The sequence below is a fragment of the Microtus ochrogaster genome, linkage group LG8, assembly GCF_000317375.1.
Source record: "Microtus ochrogaster isolate Prairie Vole_2 linkage group LG8, MicOch1.0, whole genome shotgun sequence".
Taxonomy (NCBI): Eukaryota; Metazoa; Chordata; class Mammalia; order Rodentia; family Cricetidae; genus Microtus; species Microtus ochrogaster.
The window spans coordinates 20,374,991-20,388,302 of record NC_022033.1 but is presented as its reverse complement, the minus strand read 5'-3'; the positions used below and the strand labels follow the sequence as shown (position 1 = coordinate 20,388,302).

Sequence of the window (13,312 nt, the reverse complement as noted above, 5' to 3'; positions counted from 1 at the left end):
CATCCTGCACAACCCTTTCCAGCATCTCTCCACATAGCTCAACACAGCTTCCTCTCCTCACAGCCAAACTCTGGACAATTATGTTACTTTTTCAGGACCCAACCCATTCTCATAACACAGGATAAGTCATATGGTTTCTCTTAGGCTAGGCAGGGTGACATTGACCAACCAGCGAGTAACACTGGCCATAGCCAAAATGCTTAGGGTTCTCAGACAGAAAGTAAACAGTTGGCTGAAACTTGAGCCTGTGATGTAAAATGAGGCTGGGACTACATGCAAAAAGACAATTACTGTAGAGTGTGTGTCTACCAAGGTTGCTTCTAGCCTGATCTTGAATCAGCAATAAACAACACTTGAGAATTTATCCTTTTGTATTCTCTTGGATTTGTTCTGAAGTCTAGAATTAGTTGTCTTTGTAACTGAGAATTGTTACTTTCCTATGTCAGTCTGAGTAATAAAAGTGTCCTAGTATTATTTCTGTTTATCAGAATTTTACAGTTAAGTAAAAATCATCTTCCTGACAATCCACAGCTATACGTATGCCCAGTATATGGAATATATGCATGAGATAAATACACAATCTGTGGGAATAATACCCAGGCTATTGTTAGGGAAGGAATGTAGCAGCACATGAGAGAATTACAGCCAGAGCAAGTGGTCGTTTACAGTCAGTAACTCCATGACTTTGCCTAGTAGGGCTCCCCAACAGACAGTCCTTTGTTTCTGGCAGGTCAGCCTACTGAACACTAATTGTCACCTACTGTATGCTCCCATGGCAGCTCTCAGCAACCCAGCCTTTGAGGAGCTTACTTTCTCTTCAGGAGACCTGCGGATTAGTGTGGCAAGGGCTCTGATGGACAGCAGGGTGTAGGAACACTCCCACACATCATCCTGGACACTCCACTTCGAAAGTTTAGTCAAATAGAAGTAGCCTGTGGTTTTTATTTGCCTCGCTAGTGGGGTTGGGTGCTCTTTTAATGTTTAAGGGAGAGAATCGAGTTTACTTTCTGTAGAACTGACTAGGTTATTTGTTTCCTAGCTATTGTGATACAAATTCCTTTTCCTAATTGAGCCTCTAGTTTCCTGTCTGGAAATGGGAAGACTGATCAAAGTAACCTGTAGAATGTTGTGAGTGTGAAATGACATGCAGTGTGCACACAAATGCATGGTAGGTTTGCATCTGCGTTACCATTTTAAGGACCCACATATGCCTGCCATGTATTGAATATTCAGGAACATTTGGGAAGAGTAGGAATATATGTATTTTATGTGTGTGTTAAAGAGGCTATATATAGATACTCATGCAGATCCATCTGTCTTTCGAAGAGTGTTTGATCTGACTGACATCAGTATTCAGCTGGAGGGACTGAGCACACACGTGTAACTCTGTATGGGTTGCCACATCCCTGACTAGGCAGATGTCCATTATCGTGAAATGTAAGAAGAGAACAAAATTAATAGTAAAGGCAGAAGCGTGTAATACTGTGGCTTGATTTGACAGGGCCTCCTGCTACTTCAGCTGCCAGTGCCGGCCATGCGGCAGATTAATCTGTATTCCAGCACACTACTGCTGATGCTGGGATCGATCTAATTAGGGTATTTTGAACATCCTGTTTGCATCTAGAATCTAACCAGAAACCAGGATGTCTGTCCATCTGGGTAGCTGAAGGGAGGTGGGCAGTGCGTTTGGTACTAAAACTGGATGGTGTAATTTTAGAGAATGAAAACAGCACCGTGTTTGGTTTCCTTAGAACAAAGGCGCTGAAGGCCTTGGGTGCTGAGTGGAAACAAAGGCAGTGCTGCAGCGTGGCCTTGAATTCTAAAGTAGCCCTCTCCATCTGACCCGAATATGGGCCTGATGCGTGAAATACAGGAGCCACTTCTATCCTGCTAGAACCCTGGCTGACCCTTGTGTGTCTGTCTTTAGCCAGCTATTTGGGCTGTTGGAAGGCAGGCGGAGGTTTTGAGGCTGCAGTGGCCAACCAAGCCTGGCAGGATGGATGATGGCTCAGCAGGTAAAGGTGCTTGCTGCCAGCTTGAGTTTGATTCCTGGGGCCCAAGCGGTAGAAGAAGAGAGCCAGCTCCTCTGACTTCCACATGCACTGCAGCGCGTGTAGATACACACGTACACGCACGCACACAAACACATACACGCACGCACAGTCATCCGGATGCAGAGAGCTTTATATTTATTCATAGTCTTGCATTCAAGTTGATTCCTGCCTGCCCTGCCCCTGCCTTCTTTCTCCCTTGACCCTCTGCTTACTTGCCACACTGACCTCTTCTGTTTCTGTCCACCCTGTGCCTGTTCAGGTCCTCAGCTTCTCGGAGCACCCTCACTCGTGCTGCTCTTCCTGCCTGTTTTCTGCCCACTCTCGCTTTGAATGTGATTGTACCTATTTTTTGTTTTTCAATGGCTTTATCAAAGACATATTACACCTTAGGTGGAGTAGAGCTTGGTATTTTGGTGTACATGGATTCTGGGTATTGGTGTCACGTTGTTACCAGTATGCCCAGTGCCCATTGGTTGCCATCATTTCTGTTGTCTGTCATGTCATTCAGAGGCATCTGGAGGGCAGGATCGGTGTATGTCACTTCTGTCCCCAGACACTACCTGACATATGATAGAATTCCTGTGCCTGCTTTAACCTGGGGTCCTCCTCTTGTGACCAGCTCTGTTGCCAGAGCCTCCTCTTCCTTTCTGGTGATTGTAAGCCTGCCCTGCCAGTCACACTGAAACTTACCAGAGATCCTAGCAGCACCCTCCTGGGATTCGGAGGCACAGGAGGAGTAAGAGGACATTGCATTTAAGAACTGTTGTGTATCTCATCGCCCCCTCCCATCGCCTATCCCTCATTATAGCAGACCTTATACCATGAGGAGTATCCCACTCATCACTGCCTTCAGGAGTGTGCCCAGTCTGTGCTTCAGAAACTAGATGTGCCCGTAAAACTCAGACTCCTGGCTCCTGCCAGCCTACCAACATTACTTCAAACACCAGTGCGCTCAAGCTGTCTGTTTGCTCTCTCCTTGGTTTCAGAAGAGGTCTTTTCCTCCAGTTCCAATTCTGACCTTCTGCTCTTCTCACCCTCTCTTTCCAGCTCCTCCTCATATCCCCTGTGTCCCCTGCATGCCACTTAGTAGTGTTCTCTGATGTTACTCCCCAGCCTTGTTCATAGGACAGCAAGCTGCCCCACAGCCAACTCTTTCATCCCCATGATCTGCCGCTGTGGTGCCTGCACATAGACGCTGTCAGGACGCTTTATGCCCTATCATTGACCTGAAGTTGTACAACTCCAGAACGAGAAGCTATGTTTTATAGTTTGGCAAATTACGTATTCTCTTTTCAACAAATGGTTATTATGGATAAATATGCTCATTTTTATTGGAAGGTAAGCCTGCCTGCTGAGATGTGCTGTGTCCTTCAGCTCCCTGTAAACAGCCACGCCTGCCTCAGGGACGTCTGCAGGTCCCCAGATTCGTTGATTTTATAAACAGTCACACCCAGTACTTTGTTTTAATCTACTGTGGGTTAAAGGACGAGAGTGAGGTTGGCCTTGCTCCATTTTAATGTTAGAAAGGTTTTTTTCTCACCAGCACCCAGGCAGGCAAAGACACTGCAGGAACTGTGGGCCCAGAGCAGTGCTCAAGGAGAGAACTGAGCTCTCCGCAGTGCTGTCTGTGGTGGTGTGGCACAGCTCAGATTGCCGTCTGGTGAGTGGGTGCTGTGCACATGTTTCCCTTGAGACAGCAGAGCTAATAGGTGGGTAATGCAGCCTCATTTTACAGACAAGAAAACCGAAGCAGATAAACCACCAGTCTGAGGTAAAATAGTAAATGCTGGGGACAGGATTTGAACCCAAGTCTGGTGAATTCACGGTCCTCATCTGGAGCAGACCCTAGTTCGAGTGAGTTCTCGGCCCTTGTTTCATTCTCTGCAGGGAGTCTAGTATTCTTCCTTAGAGCAGGCTGACCTGAAGGCAAGTAGCTCCTCTCACGGAGTGAGGTGCTGTTAACCAAACACATGTTGGGGTTTGGACCTCAATTATTTTTAAGAAACACTGATTCATTCAATTCTATGTAGTGATGTACACTAGGAGGCTACTTGAAGTGCTGTTCTAGAAAGACCTGCTTGGGGTAAGAAGCAACAATTCTTAACTAAGGGACCATCACTAAGAGATGGGGACTCTCAGAACGTCCAGGCAGAAGTATTCCTCAGATTCTCCAGTGTCCTGATTTGGAGGGAAGGGAGATTGTAGATTTTAGATTCCCATGCCCCTTTCCAACTGTGTTTTTACCTGAGGCAAGTCATACCCTTCCCTAGACCATTGTTTCTATATGCAGAACCCCAAAGGAGGCGGGCTAGAGAGCTCTCGCTCCTTCCAGCTCTGAAAAATCATACACCTCTAACTGCCCTGGAAAATCAAACTTTTAGTCCTCTGCATAGATACCATCTAGTTCATTGCTAATCGCCCTGGAGAGGCCCTGAGGAGAGTAAAGCTAGGGAAAGGATGGACCAGAGCCACCCCCCTAGGCAGTTTCAGTAATTAGTGGAGAGGCAGCCAGTCGTCTGTCTGTTGAGCAGGGTGCCCAGCAGGCAGGGAGTTACACGGGCACAGTGTCAGTGCTGGCTTTGACATTCTACCAGGATGCCAAGATGCCCACCTCTCTCACTAGTGAATTGAAAACTAGATTTATCTGACCTTTCCCTTTGTGGATTCCAGGTGTAGGGTGTAGGATGTATAGATGCAGTATGGTGTGGTGTGCGGCACATGTATGTGGTGTGTTATATGTGTAGAGTGTGTGTGCATGGTAGGGGGATATGGCAGCTATGTCTGTGTGTTTTTCTCTGCAGTGGCCCTACCACATCTGCACGTCCACATTGACAGCTCCATAGCCATCCTTCACCTCCATTTTATCCTGTCGAAATGACAGAGCAGCTGAGCAGCGCTGGCCAGCAGATAAACCTGTTATCTCCTCTGCTCTCTGTGCCAGCAGCTCTCCCCATCTCCTTGGTGTATGAAAAATTGACACCACCTTGGGCTGAAATCTGTTCTTAGGGAAGCTACATTTATTAGTAGCTAATGAAACCTGTGTACTAAAACTTGGGGTGGCTGGAGCGTTTCCCTGTGACATATGACAGGCCAGAGCTTCCAGAAGTAGAAGGAGCATGGAGCTTCGGGTTTGCTTGGCTTAAAGCCCTATCAATCAGGCAGATGACAGCTTGCTTAGTGTACTGTGCCGATGGTCAAGGTTTCTCCTGCCTAGACTAAGCGAGCTGTGGACATGCATGCTAAGAGGATTTGGTGCCAAAAGTGATCCTTTCAGAGCCATGTTTCCCTCCTTGAACGTACTGCTCTGGATGCCCTCCCCAGACACCAGTGACCCCTGCCCTCTTGCTAAGGTATGTAAAGAACACCCTTGGTACTTTCTCATCTGCCAGAATCAGCAGGATTCAAAGGGAAAATGACTGCAGAGTGAAGTTCTGGTTCGGTATTTGTGGAACTGTGTAAAACTCGGTCTCTTCTTTATTTAGACTCTGAAAGAAATTGCTCTGGAAAAACTAATTCAGTAACGCAGGGAAGGCGGGTGTTATTCATGCCTTCCTCCATATGGCCTTTTGCTTCATGTTAGCCTCATTAAAACTGTGGGTTTTCTTAAATCCACAGTTACATAGTGCCTGTCCTGTGGGCACAGTGAGCCCCTGTGGGGCCTGTTTTCAGGCTGATCTGGTTTCTGGGCCCTCTTATCCTTCCTTAACAGCCAGGGGATTGCTTTTTGTTTATGGGAAACATAGCAACAAAGAAAGGGTTGCCGTTTGGAGTCAGAGAACATGGATTCTGCTTTTTCAAGCATGGGATCGCAAATTAACCTCTCCGAGCCTTCCATTCCAGATTGATAAGACTGAGATAAGAGTGGAACCTTTCTCCTAGCTTGGCTGTAAGGTGTGCAGACAAAATAGTGTGCTGTCATAGGTGCGCGACGAATGGTGACCGGGTACCATACCTGCTTTCAAATAGGGCTGGGGCGAGAGAAGGGCACGAGAGCCAAGCCCATGGCCTCATGCATGTTACATAAGCATTCTGCCAACTGAGCTGTGCATCTAGCCCTCAAACAGGCATCTGAAGCACCTTCAGAGAAAACAGTAGGCTGGTGCTAAATCTGACTTTGAGTAAGAACTTCCAAAAGACAGATGGCAAACTAAGGAAAATATTCAAAACATACACAAAGAAGGTAGTTTCCTTAACCTACAAGGATCCCTTAGAAATCAAAATTAAGAAAACAAAGTTCACAGGGGAAGCCATGCAAATGTTAGTAAGCATGGTGTGATGAGTAAATCATGTTACCCTAAAGGAACCTGGTAGCCGAGTGTGCCTATGAGGGTGTTTCTGGGTCAGATTAGCATTCGGATCAGATAGCTGAATAAAGATCATCCTCCCAGTGTGGGTGGGCGTCACCCCGTCTATTGAGAGCCCCAAATATAGCAAGGAGGAGGAAGGGCCAGACAGTCCTCAGATATGGTTCTTACCCCTCCAGACAAAGACTGGGGCTTAGTGTATTTGTCCTGAGCCTCGGGCCTTTGGGCTTGCCGTGGAGCTGCTCCTCTGGCTTCCCTAGGTCTTCAGTTTGCAAGTGTGTCTCCACAGGCACCAAATACCAAACCCTCACCACAGACCTCTGTATTGTAGGGTATTCCGCAGTACCCTGTGTCTGGGGAACCCAGTTCATGCACATAGGAAAAGAATGTGGGACAGGCACATGCTAATCAGGCGGCATTCTGGTTCTACCTGTCTGGTTGTTGTCATTTCTCTTGGATGGTGTGCATTGTGAGGAAGGGTGTAGGGGGATGGATACTTAGCTACCAATCCCTTTTAGAGATTTTTATTTATTTCTTGTGCATACACACATGATGTGAGGGGAGGGCACATGTGCCACAGCCAACACATATGTGACGGTCAGGACAACTTTGTGAATCAGTTCTTCCTTCCCACCTTTATGTGGGTTCCAGCGATTGAACTCATCTCTCCAGGTTTGCATGGCCGGTGTTGTCTGATAGAGTTTCTGTACCTGGATAATAGGTTTCTCCACTGATACAGTAAGCCAGATCAAGCCAAATTGAAAAAGTGTAACAACAGGTTTATTTACACAAAGCAACTCCCAGACAGCTTCTCCAGTTCCAGAACTTGAGGCCAGAGAAGCCGCATGCCCAAACTAAAGCAGGGAGATTATATAGCCTGTCGGCGAGGGGTAATGATGTGTCTGCCACAGACTGGGTTTGTGCCCAAGTAGTCAAAAGCTGGAATGCTTAAGTGGGGACTTGGGCCGCTGGCAGCAACAAGGGGCGGGGGAGGAAGTTTTAGTAGAGATCCTCTGAGAGGGTAGGTTTTTTGTTTGTTTGTTTTTTTGTTTTAAACATTTATTTATTATGTATACAGTGTTCTGTCTGTATATATGCTTGCTGTCCAGATGAGGGCACCAGATCTCATTACAGATGGCTGTGAGCGACCATGTGGTTGCTGGGAATTGAACTCAGGACCTCTGGAAGAGCAGTCAGTGCTCTTAACCTCTGAGCCATCTCTCCAGCCCCGAGGGCAGGGTTTGAAGAGAGGGTCAGGAATGGGGCTTTCCAGATCACACAGGAGTGAACTGAAGGTTCCATCCAAAATTGTCTTTACCCATTGAGCCATCTCTCTGGCCCAAATGACATCAAGCATTTTATATGTGATTTTCATGAGTCACATATCTTATTATTAAGAATATGCCATAAGGAAAAACAACATAGAAAAGTATGCCAGAATATGTGAATATCATTGCCCTTAATAACAAGAAAAAAATCTCAAACTGGAAGCTGCCAAAAATATTCAGAATTGGCTCACTAGTTAAATTCAGTAGCATTCTACATACCCATTTTAAAAAGGAAGTATATTTATTATATTTTGGGATATATATGTATATAATATAAATTTTCTCTTGAGAATATACACAAGATACTTTGTAGTTTTTTCTTGGGAAGGCAAGATAGTGGGAGGAGAATGGGAAAGGAAAAATACCAGTATAGATACACATAAATAGTAAAGTATATTTGTGCCTTGTGTAGTTTCATTTTTACCACATGCATCCATTGCATTCTGTTGGGACCAACAATAAAGCAATAAGGGATGCTGCTTCCTTTGGGTACCATGAATTCATCCTTCAGCTTCCTAATAGCCAAGATAGAGGGAACATTGGTAAGGAAAAACAAAAACAAAACAATTCATCAGGAAAGAGACATGTTCCTAGGGTTGGTCTGTAGGAGGAAATGTAGCTGCTGAGACGGGATTAGACCTTGATGTGATCTTGTCTCTGCAGCCCACTCTAAAGTCACTGTGGGTTGTGGCTGGTTACTTCCCACAGCTGGTCTTCCATTCCCCACATGCACATGACACTCCACCTTTATAGATTTCCCTGGCTTGGAATGTTCTTTCCTCTTCTACATGGTTACCAGGGTTTAGGATTCAATTTTGTTTCTTCCAGTGGGAAGCATTAGGCAGATGTCCTCTGCTCCCAAGTGTCCCATACCTACCAAGTGACTGAGCCTGCACAGGGCACTATAATAGTTGATTTGTCCTCCCTATCCGTCATGAGCTCCTTCAGGTGGGGGTGCTGTGTTGTTTGGAGCCCTGGGCACTCACCTGTTGCACTCAAGAGCAAAATGGTGAATGGCTGTCTGTCATCTAAAGGTAGGACCGTGCCTACCCCCTGCACCAGCTAGCTGTGGGCATGCTCCACTGTGCTCTGGGCCTGACTTTTTCCATCCATGCAGAGGAGGTTGTTTTGGACACTGGATGAGAACTGGCTGGTATTCGGTCTCCTTCTGCGGTTGTCAGATGCCTTATATGTATACACAGAGGTTGTTCCCAGCTGCCGTGCTAAGTGATTTCAAAGTTTCAGAGCTGAGTATGTGAGATTCACTGCATTCTTTATGGCTTCTCTCACACCTGTTCACCAGCTGAAGGGCTCAGAGCCCCAACCTGCTCGTTCAGCCTTGACTTGAATTGTGAGTGTAACACCCTCTACCTTCTGGCCTTTTCTTCCTGGCTCACCCAGAGGCCTTGCTTTCCCTGACTATCCCTTCAGAGCTGTCCCTGCTTATGCTACTGCCCTGTCCAGAGCAGAGCCCTGGTTGGTTGTCTGTAACCTGGTTCTTTCTATTCCGCATACAAGGCCACATTCCTCTGAACCTGGACTGGGTGCTTTACCCAGAGGTATGAAGGCATTAAAGAGACATCCAGAACTCAGTAATGGTCTTCCTACAGAGAGTCTGCTTCCTTCCCATTCATTCAGCAAGGCTTCCCAAAATATCTCCTGTATATGCCAGGCTGGAATGGGGGCGGGGATGAGAGGTAAGCAGTGACCAAAGCAGACTGGAGCCCTTGCCTTCCAGCAGCATATACTCTGATTGAAGAAGATGGTGAACAAAGTCAGTAACACTTGGCGCTTCCTGTGGAAGGAAGGAAGGCTTAATGAGATCTAGAACTGCCGTGTTGCAGCTTTGTGTGTTCAAAGAGTGTGGACAAGGGAGTCTACTGGAGAAGGCTGAGGCCCCTGAGTCTAAAGAGTAAGCACCAGGATGACTGCATTGGCCTTCACCTGACTGTTGCTTCTTGAAGCAGGAGCACCCAGCAACAGAAGCAGCAGTCAGATGAAGGTCAGGAGCCATTGCTGAAGAAATATCTTTATGCCCTGTGAAGACTATGCCCAGGGACAAGCATGAAAGCAAGGACATCTGCTCTTGGGCTGTGGCATGTTGTGGGCAGGGGTGAGAGTAATTCAGACCCGAGTGGGGGACAGTGATGGTGGTGTAGAGCTGGAGTCACATCTGAGGGAGGACTAAACGGTGTCTTCATGAAGGATCTGCTGTGGGGCTTGAGAACCTGGTCGCCAGAAGCGAATGAAGCAGGCTGGAGAGGGAGGGTAGGATCTTGCCGTTAGCTGGTTACGCTGAACAGACCTGTCAGGCAAGTATGTGACTGTATGACCCGAAAGGACATTCAAAGGACAGGTCTGGCTACAGGTTCCAGTTCGTGAGTCGCAGTGTGTAAATGGTTTCCAAAGACATGAGACACAATACAGGATGAACCCAGCTCTGCAGATATCTGAGAACAAAGGCTTCTGGCTTAAGGTGGGAACATGAGGGTATAAGCAAAGGAGGACTCAGCCAAGCCCAGGATGTCACAGCAGATGTGGGATGCTTCCCTGTGGCTCTTTGAAGTTCACAGTCACAGAACTCAGAACTCTAGGTAGCACCTACATATGAAGGTGCTCTTCAACTGTCAGACATCATCCATGTTGAGAAATTTTTCCCATTTTTTAAAAATTATTTTGTTATCTTATTTGTATGGGTGTTTTGCCTCCATGTATATCTGTGTAATGTGTATGTGCCTGGTGCCTAGAGAAGCCAGAAGAGGATGTCAGATCTCCTAGAACTGGAATTAAAGGCATTTGTGAGCTGCTATGTTGGTGTTAAGAGTTGAACCCAGGCCCTTAACCACTGACACATCCCTCCAGCCCCCTCTTTTTAGTGTGTATATGTGCATGTCTCCATGAGTATATGCCAAGTATGTGTGGGTACTGGAGGTACAGGCGATTGTTAGCCATCCTATGTGGCTGGGAACCAAACCTTGGTCTTCTGAAAGAGCAGTGAGCACTCCTAACCTCTGAGCCATCTCCCCAGCACCAACAATTTATTTCAGAATAAACTTTGTCATTTCCTTACGAGTAGGTATCTGTGACCTATTCAAGGTCATTGCTGAAGGAATTTTAAAACTGTGGTGTGCATGTGTGCGTGTGTGTGTGCAACTGCACACGTATGGAGCTGGAAGACAGCCTTGGGTGTGAGTCCTCACTTTCTACCTTACTTGAGACAGGACCTCTTGTTTGCTGCTCTATATGCCAGGAAGCCCTCCTCATTGCTCCTGGGATTCTCTGTCTTGCTGTAGAAGCACCAGGCTTGCAGACGTGTTCTACCATGCCTGGCTTCTCTGTGGGTTCTGGAGATGTGAACTCAGGTCCTTATGCCTGCACAGCCATCCTTTACCCACGGAGCCATCTCTCAGGAATCTTTTTTTTTTTTTTTTTTTTTTTTTTTTTTTTGGTTTTTCGAGACAGGGTTTCTCTGTGGCTTTGGAGCCTGTCCTGGCACTAGCTCTGTAAGACCAGGCTGGTCTCGAACTCACAGACTCACAGAGATCCGCCTGCCTCTGCCTCCCGAGTGCTGGGATTAAAGGCGTGCGCCACCACCGCCCGGCTCTCAGGAATCTTTTATTGCTTAAAGAGAAAACTGTCTTCAGAAGTGAAGCCTGCACCATAGCCTGCAGTTGTCTCCTTTGCAAGGCTGGGGTAGCACTGTCTGAGGGAAGCCGCTGGGTTGCAGGGCGAAGGAGGCTGACACAGTGGGAAGTGCTCACCTTCCAGCCCCCCTCAACATCAAGTGGGGGTCAGCTCAGCAGAGTTTGGACACTATCACACTTTGTATTTCGTTCCAGGGAAAGTTGCAAGGCAATTTGAGAAGTGACAGAATGTTTCTCATTCATCCTTCACTCATGTCCTGGCTGGTGTTCGTATTCTGTTCACAGGGCCTGTCTCTAAGTGGGGGATTAGTTTGAAATTCTGTTGTGGACAATACAAGTCAATTAATTCCAGGCAAGATAGAAATTCTCACCTCCCTTTGGTCTCCTTGCTCACTCTGTCCTTGAGGATGTCATCCCTTCTGACTGTGTATCTGTGCGGCGTGCCCAGATAAATTTAGTTTTCTGATGACACCATTGAGGTTCTTGTCTTATTAATCAATAGTCTCAGTCATTGATGCCTCCTTTCTCCTCCTCTGACAGAGCAGACTGGGCTGAAAAGGTAATAATTACTGCTGTGATCTCAACGTGTTCTCTTCTTTCCTTCCCACCCCAGAGCATGTCTGTTCGATCCTGGCTTCCCTCCTTCGCAACCTGAGAGGGCAGCAGCGGACCCGGCTTCTGAATAAATTTACTGAGAATGACAGCGAGAAGGTGGGTAACTGTGACATGAAGATAGGACCAGGACCAGAGTGCCGGGGAGACAGCTCCTCCCTTGAGGGCTGCTGGTGCCAGTGCTTCTCCACTGAAGTATCTTCTCCAGCATCTGAGTCTGTTGCTTTGTGTCGTGAAGGTTCCTGAGTTTGCAGTCTTGTGTTCAGATGTCCTTTCCCCTCGAATGCCAGTGCCTCCTGGGGTGGCAGCAGTGGACACCTGGGGCTTTTCAGACCTGGGAGAGGAGAGTATAAGAGGGTTTAGGTTAGGGTGGAGTGGAGTGCACAGCATAGCCAGGTGACTGAGAACATGCTTTGGAGCCAGAGGTCTGTAGTTAAAACTGTTTTGCTATTTTCTAGATATGTGGGCTACAGACATGACTCAGGCACTTGGCATATAATCACAGAGACCAGAGTTTAGAAACCCAGAACCCATGTAAAAGCTGGACAGGTGTGGCAGCCACCCTGATCCCAGCACGCGGAAGGCAAAGCCCAGGGAATCCCTGGGGCAAGCTGGCTGACAATTAAGTAGACTAGCTGGAGTCCTTGAGCGTTTGCTTAGCAAGAGACTTTGCTCCAGTAAGCAAAGTGGAGCGCAAGCAAGGAGGACACCTGCTTCAACCTCAGACCTCTGCATGCTCACGCATGTGCAAGAAAGAAGAGGTGTGTGCCACTCTGGAAGACTCGGTGGTGGGTGGGGGCGGGCAGATTCGATGAGCTCTCACTAGGTGGTGAGGAAAGAAGGGTCTTGAAAGGAAATGCTGAGCAGCTCCAGTGGCTGCAGAAGCTGGTGGAGATCACTACACTGTGTGAGACCAGAGAGCATTTCGTGTCACCATCATGCATTCCAAGCCAGAAGAACTGAACAGTAACAGTAGCTACCATTTGTTGAATGACGCTGGGGCATGGGGAACAAGGAACCACCATCACCGTGCTGTGCAGAAGCTGCAGTTTATCCTAGAGTCCATGTCACCCATGTTTTCAGTAGGAAACTGAAGCTTAGAGGCATCACGGGAATTGCCCAAGATCATGCCACTAATACCCAGAGCTGGGGCTTGAACCCGGGTTGCTGAGTACAGGAGCCTGTGTCTCTGTCCACACTGTGTATAACAGGCAGTTCCAGAAGAGAAGGTGGCTCAGAGTCCCCATTGTAACACATGATAATTACATTCCTGCTTGTACCCAAGGTAGGGCTGGGGCACAGCCTTCAGAGGGTCCTGCTCTGCCCCTTTGAGCTGTTTGTGCTGCCCAGTAGCACTGTACCACAGCACA

General features: G+C 47.4%; 1 protein-coding gene across 1 annotated transcript in view; it reads left to right on the top strand.

Annotated features, from left to right (window-relative positions):
- The window catches only part of Ctnnbl1 (catenin beta like 1), a 164,034-nt gene that overhangs the window by 130,934 nt on the left and 19,788 nt on the right, over nt 1–13,312 (top strand). Inside the window, exon 12 of the mRNA XM_005363017.3 lies at nt 11,944–12,041. Within this exon, the coding sequence (XP_005363074.1) occupies nt 11,944–12,041 (98 nt within the window). The remainder of the gene's footprint in view (nt 1–11,943; nt 12,042–13,312) is intronic.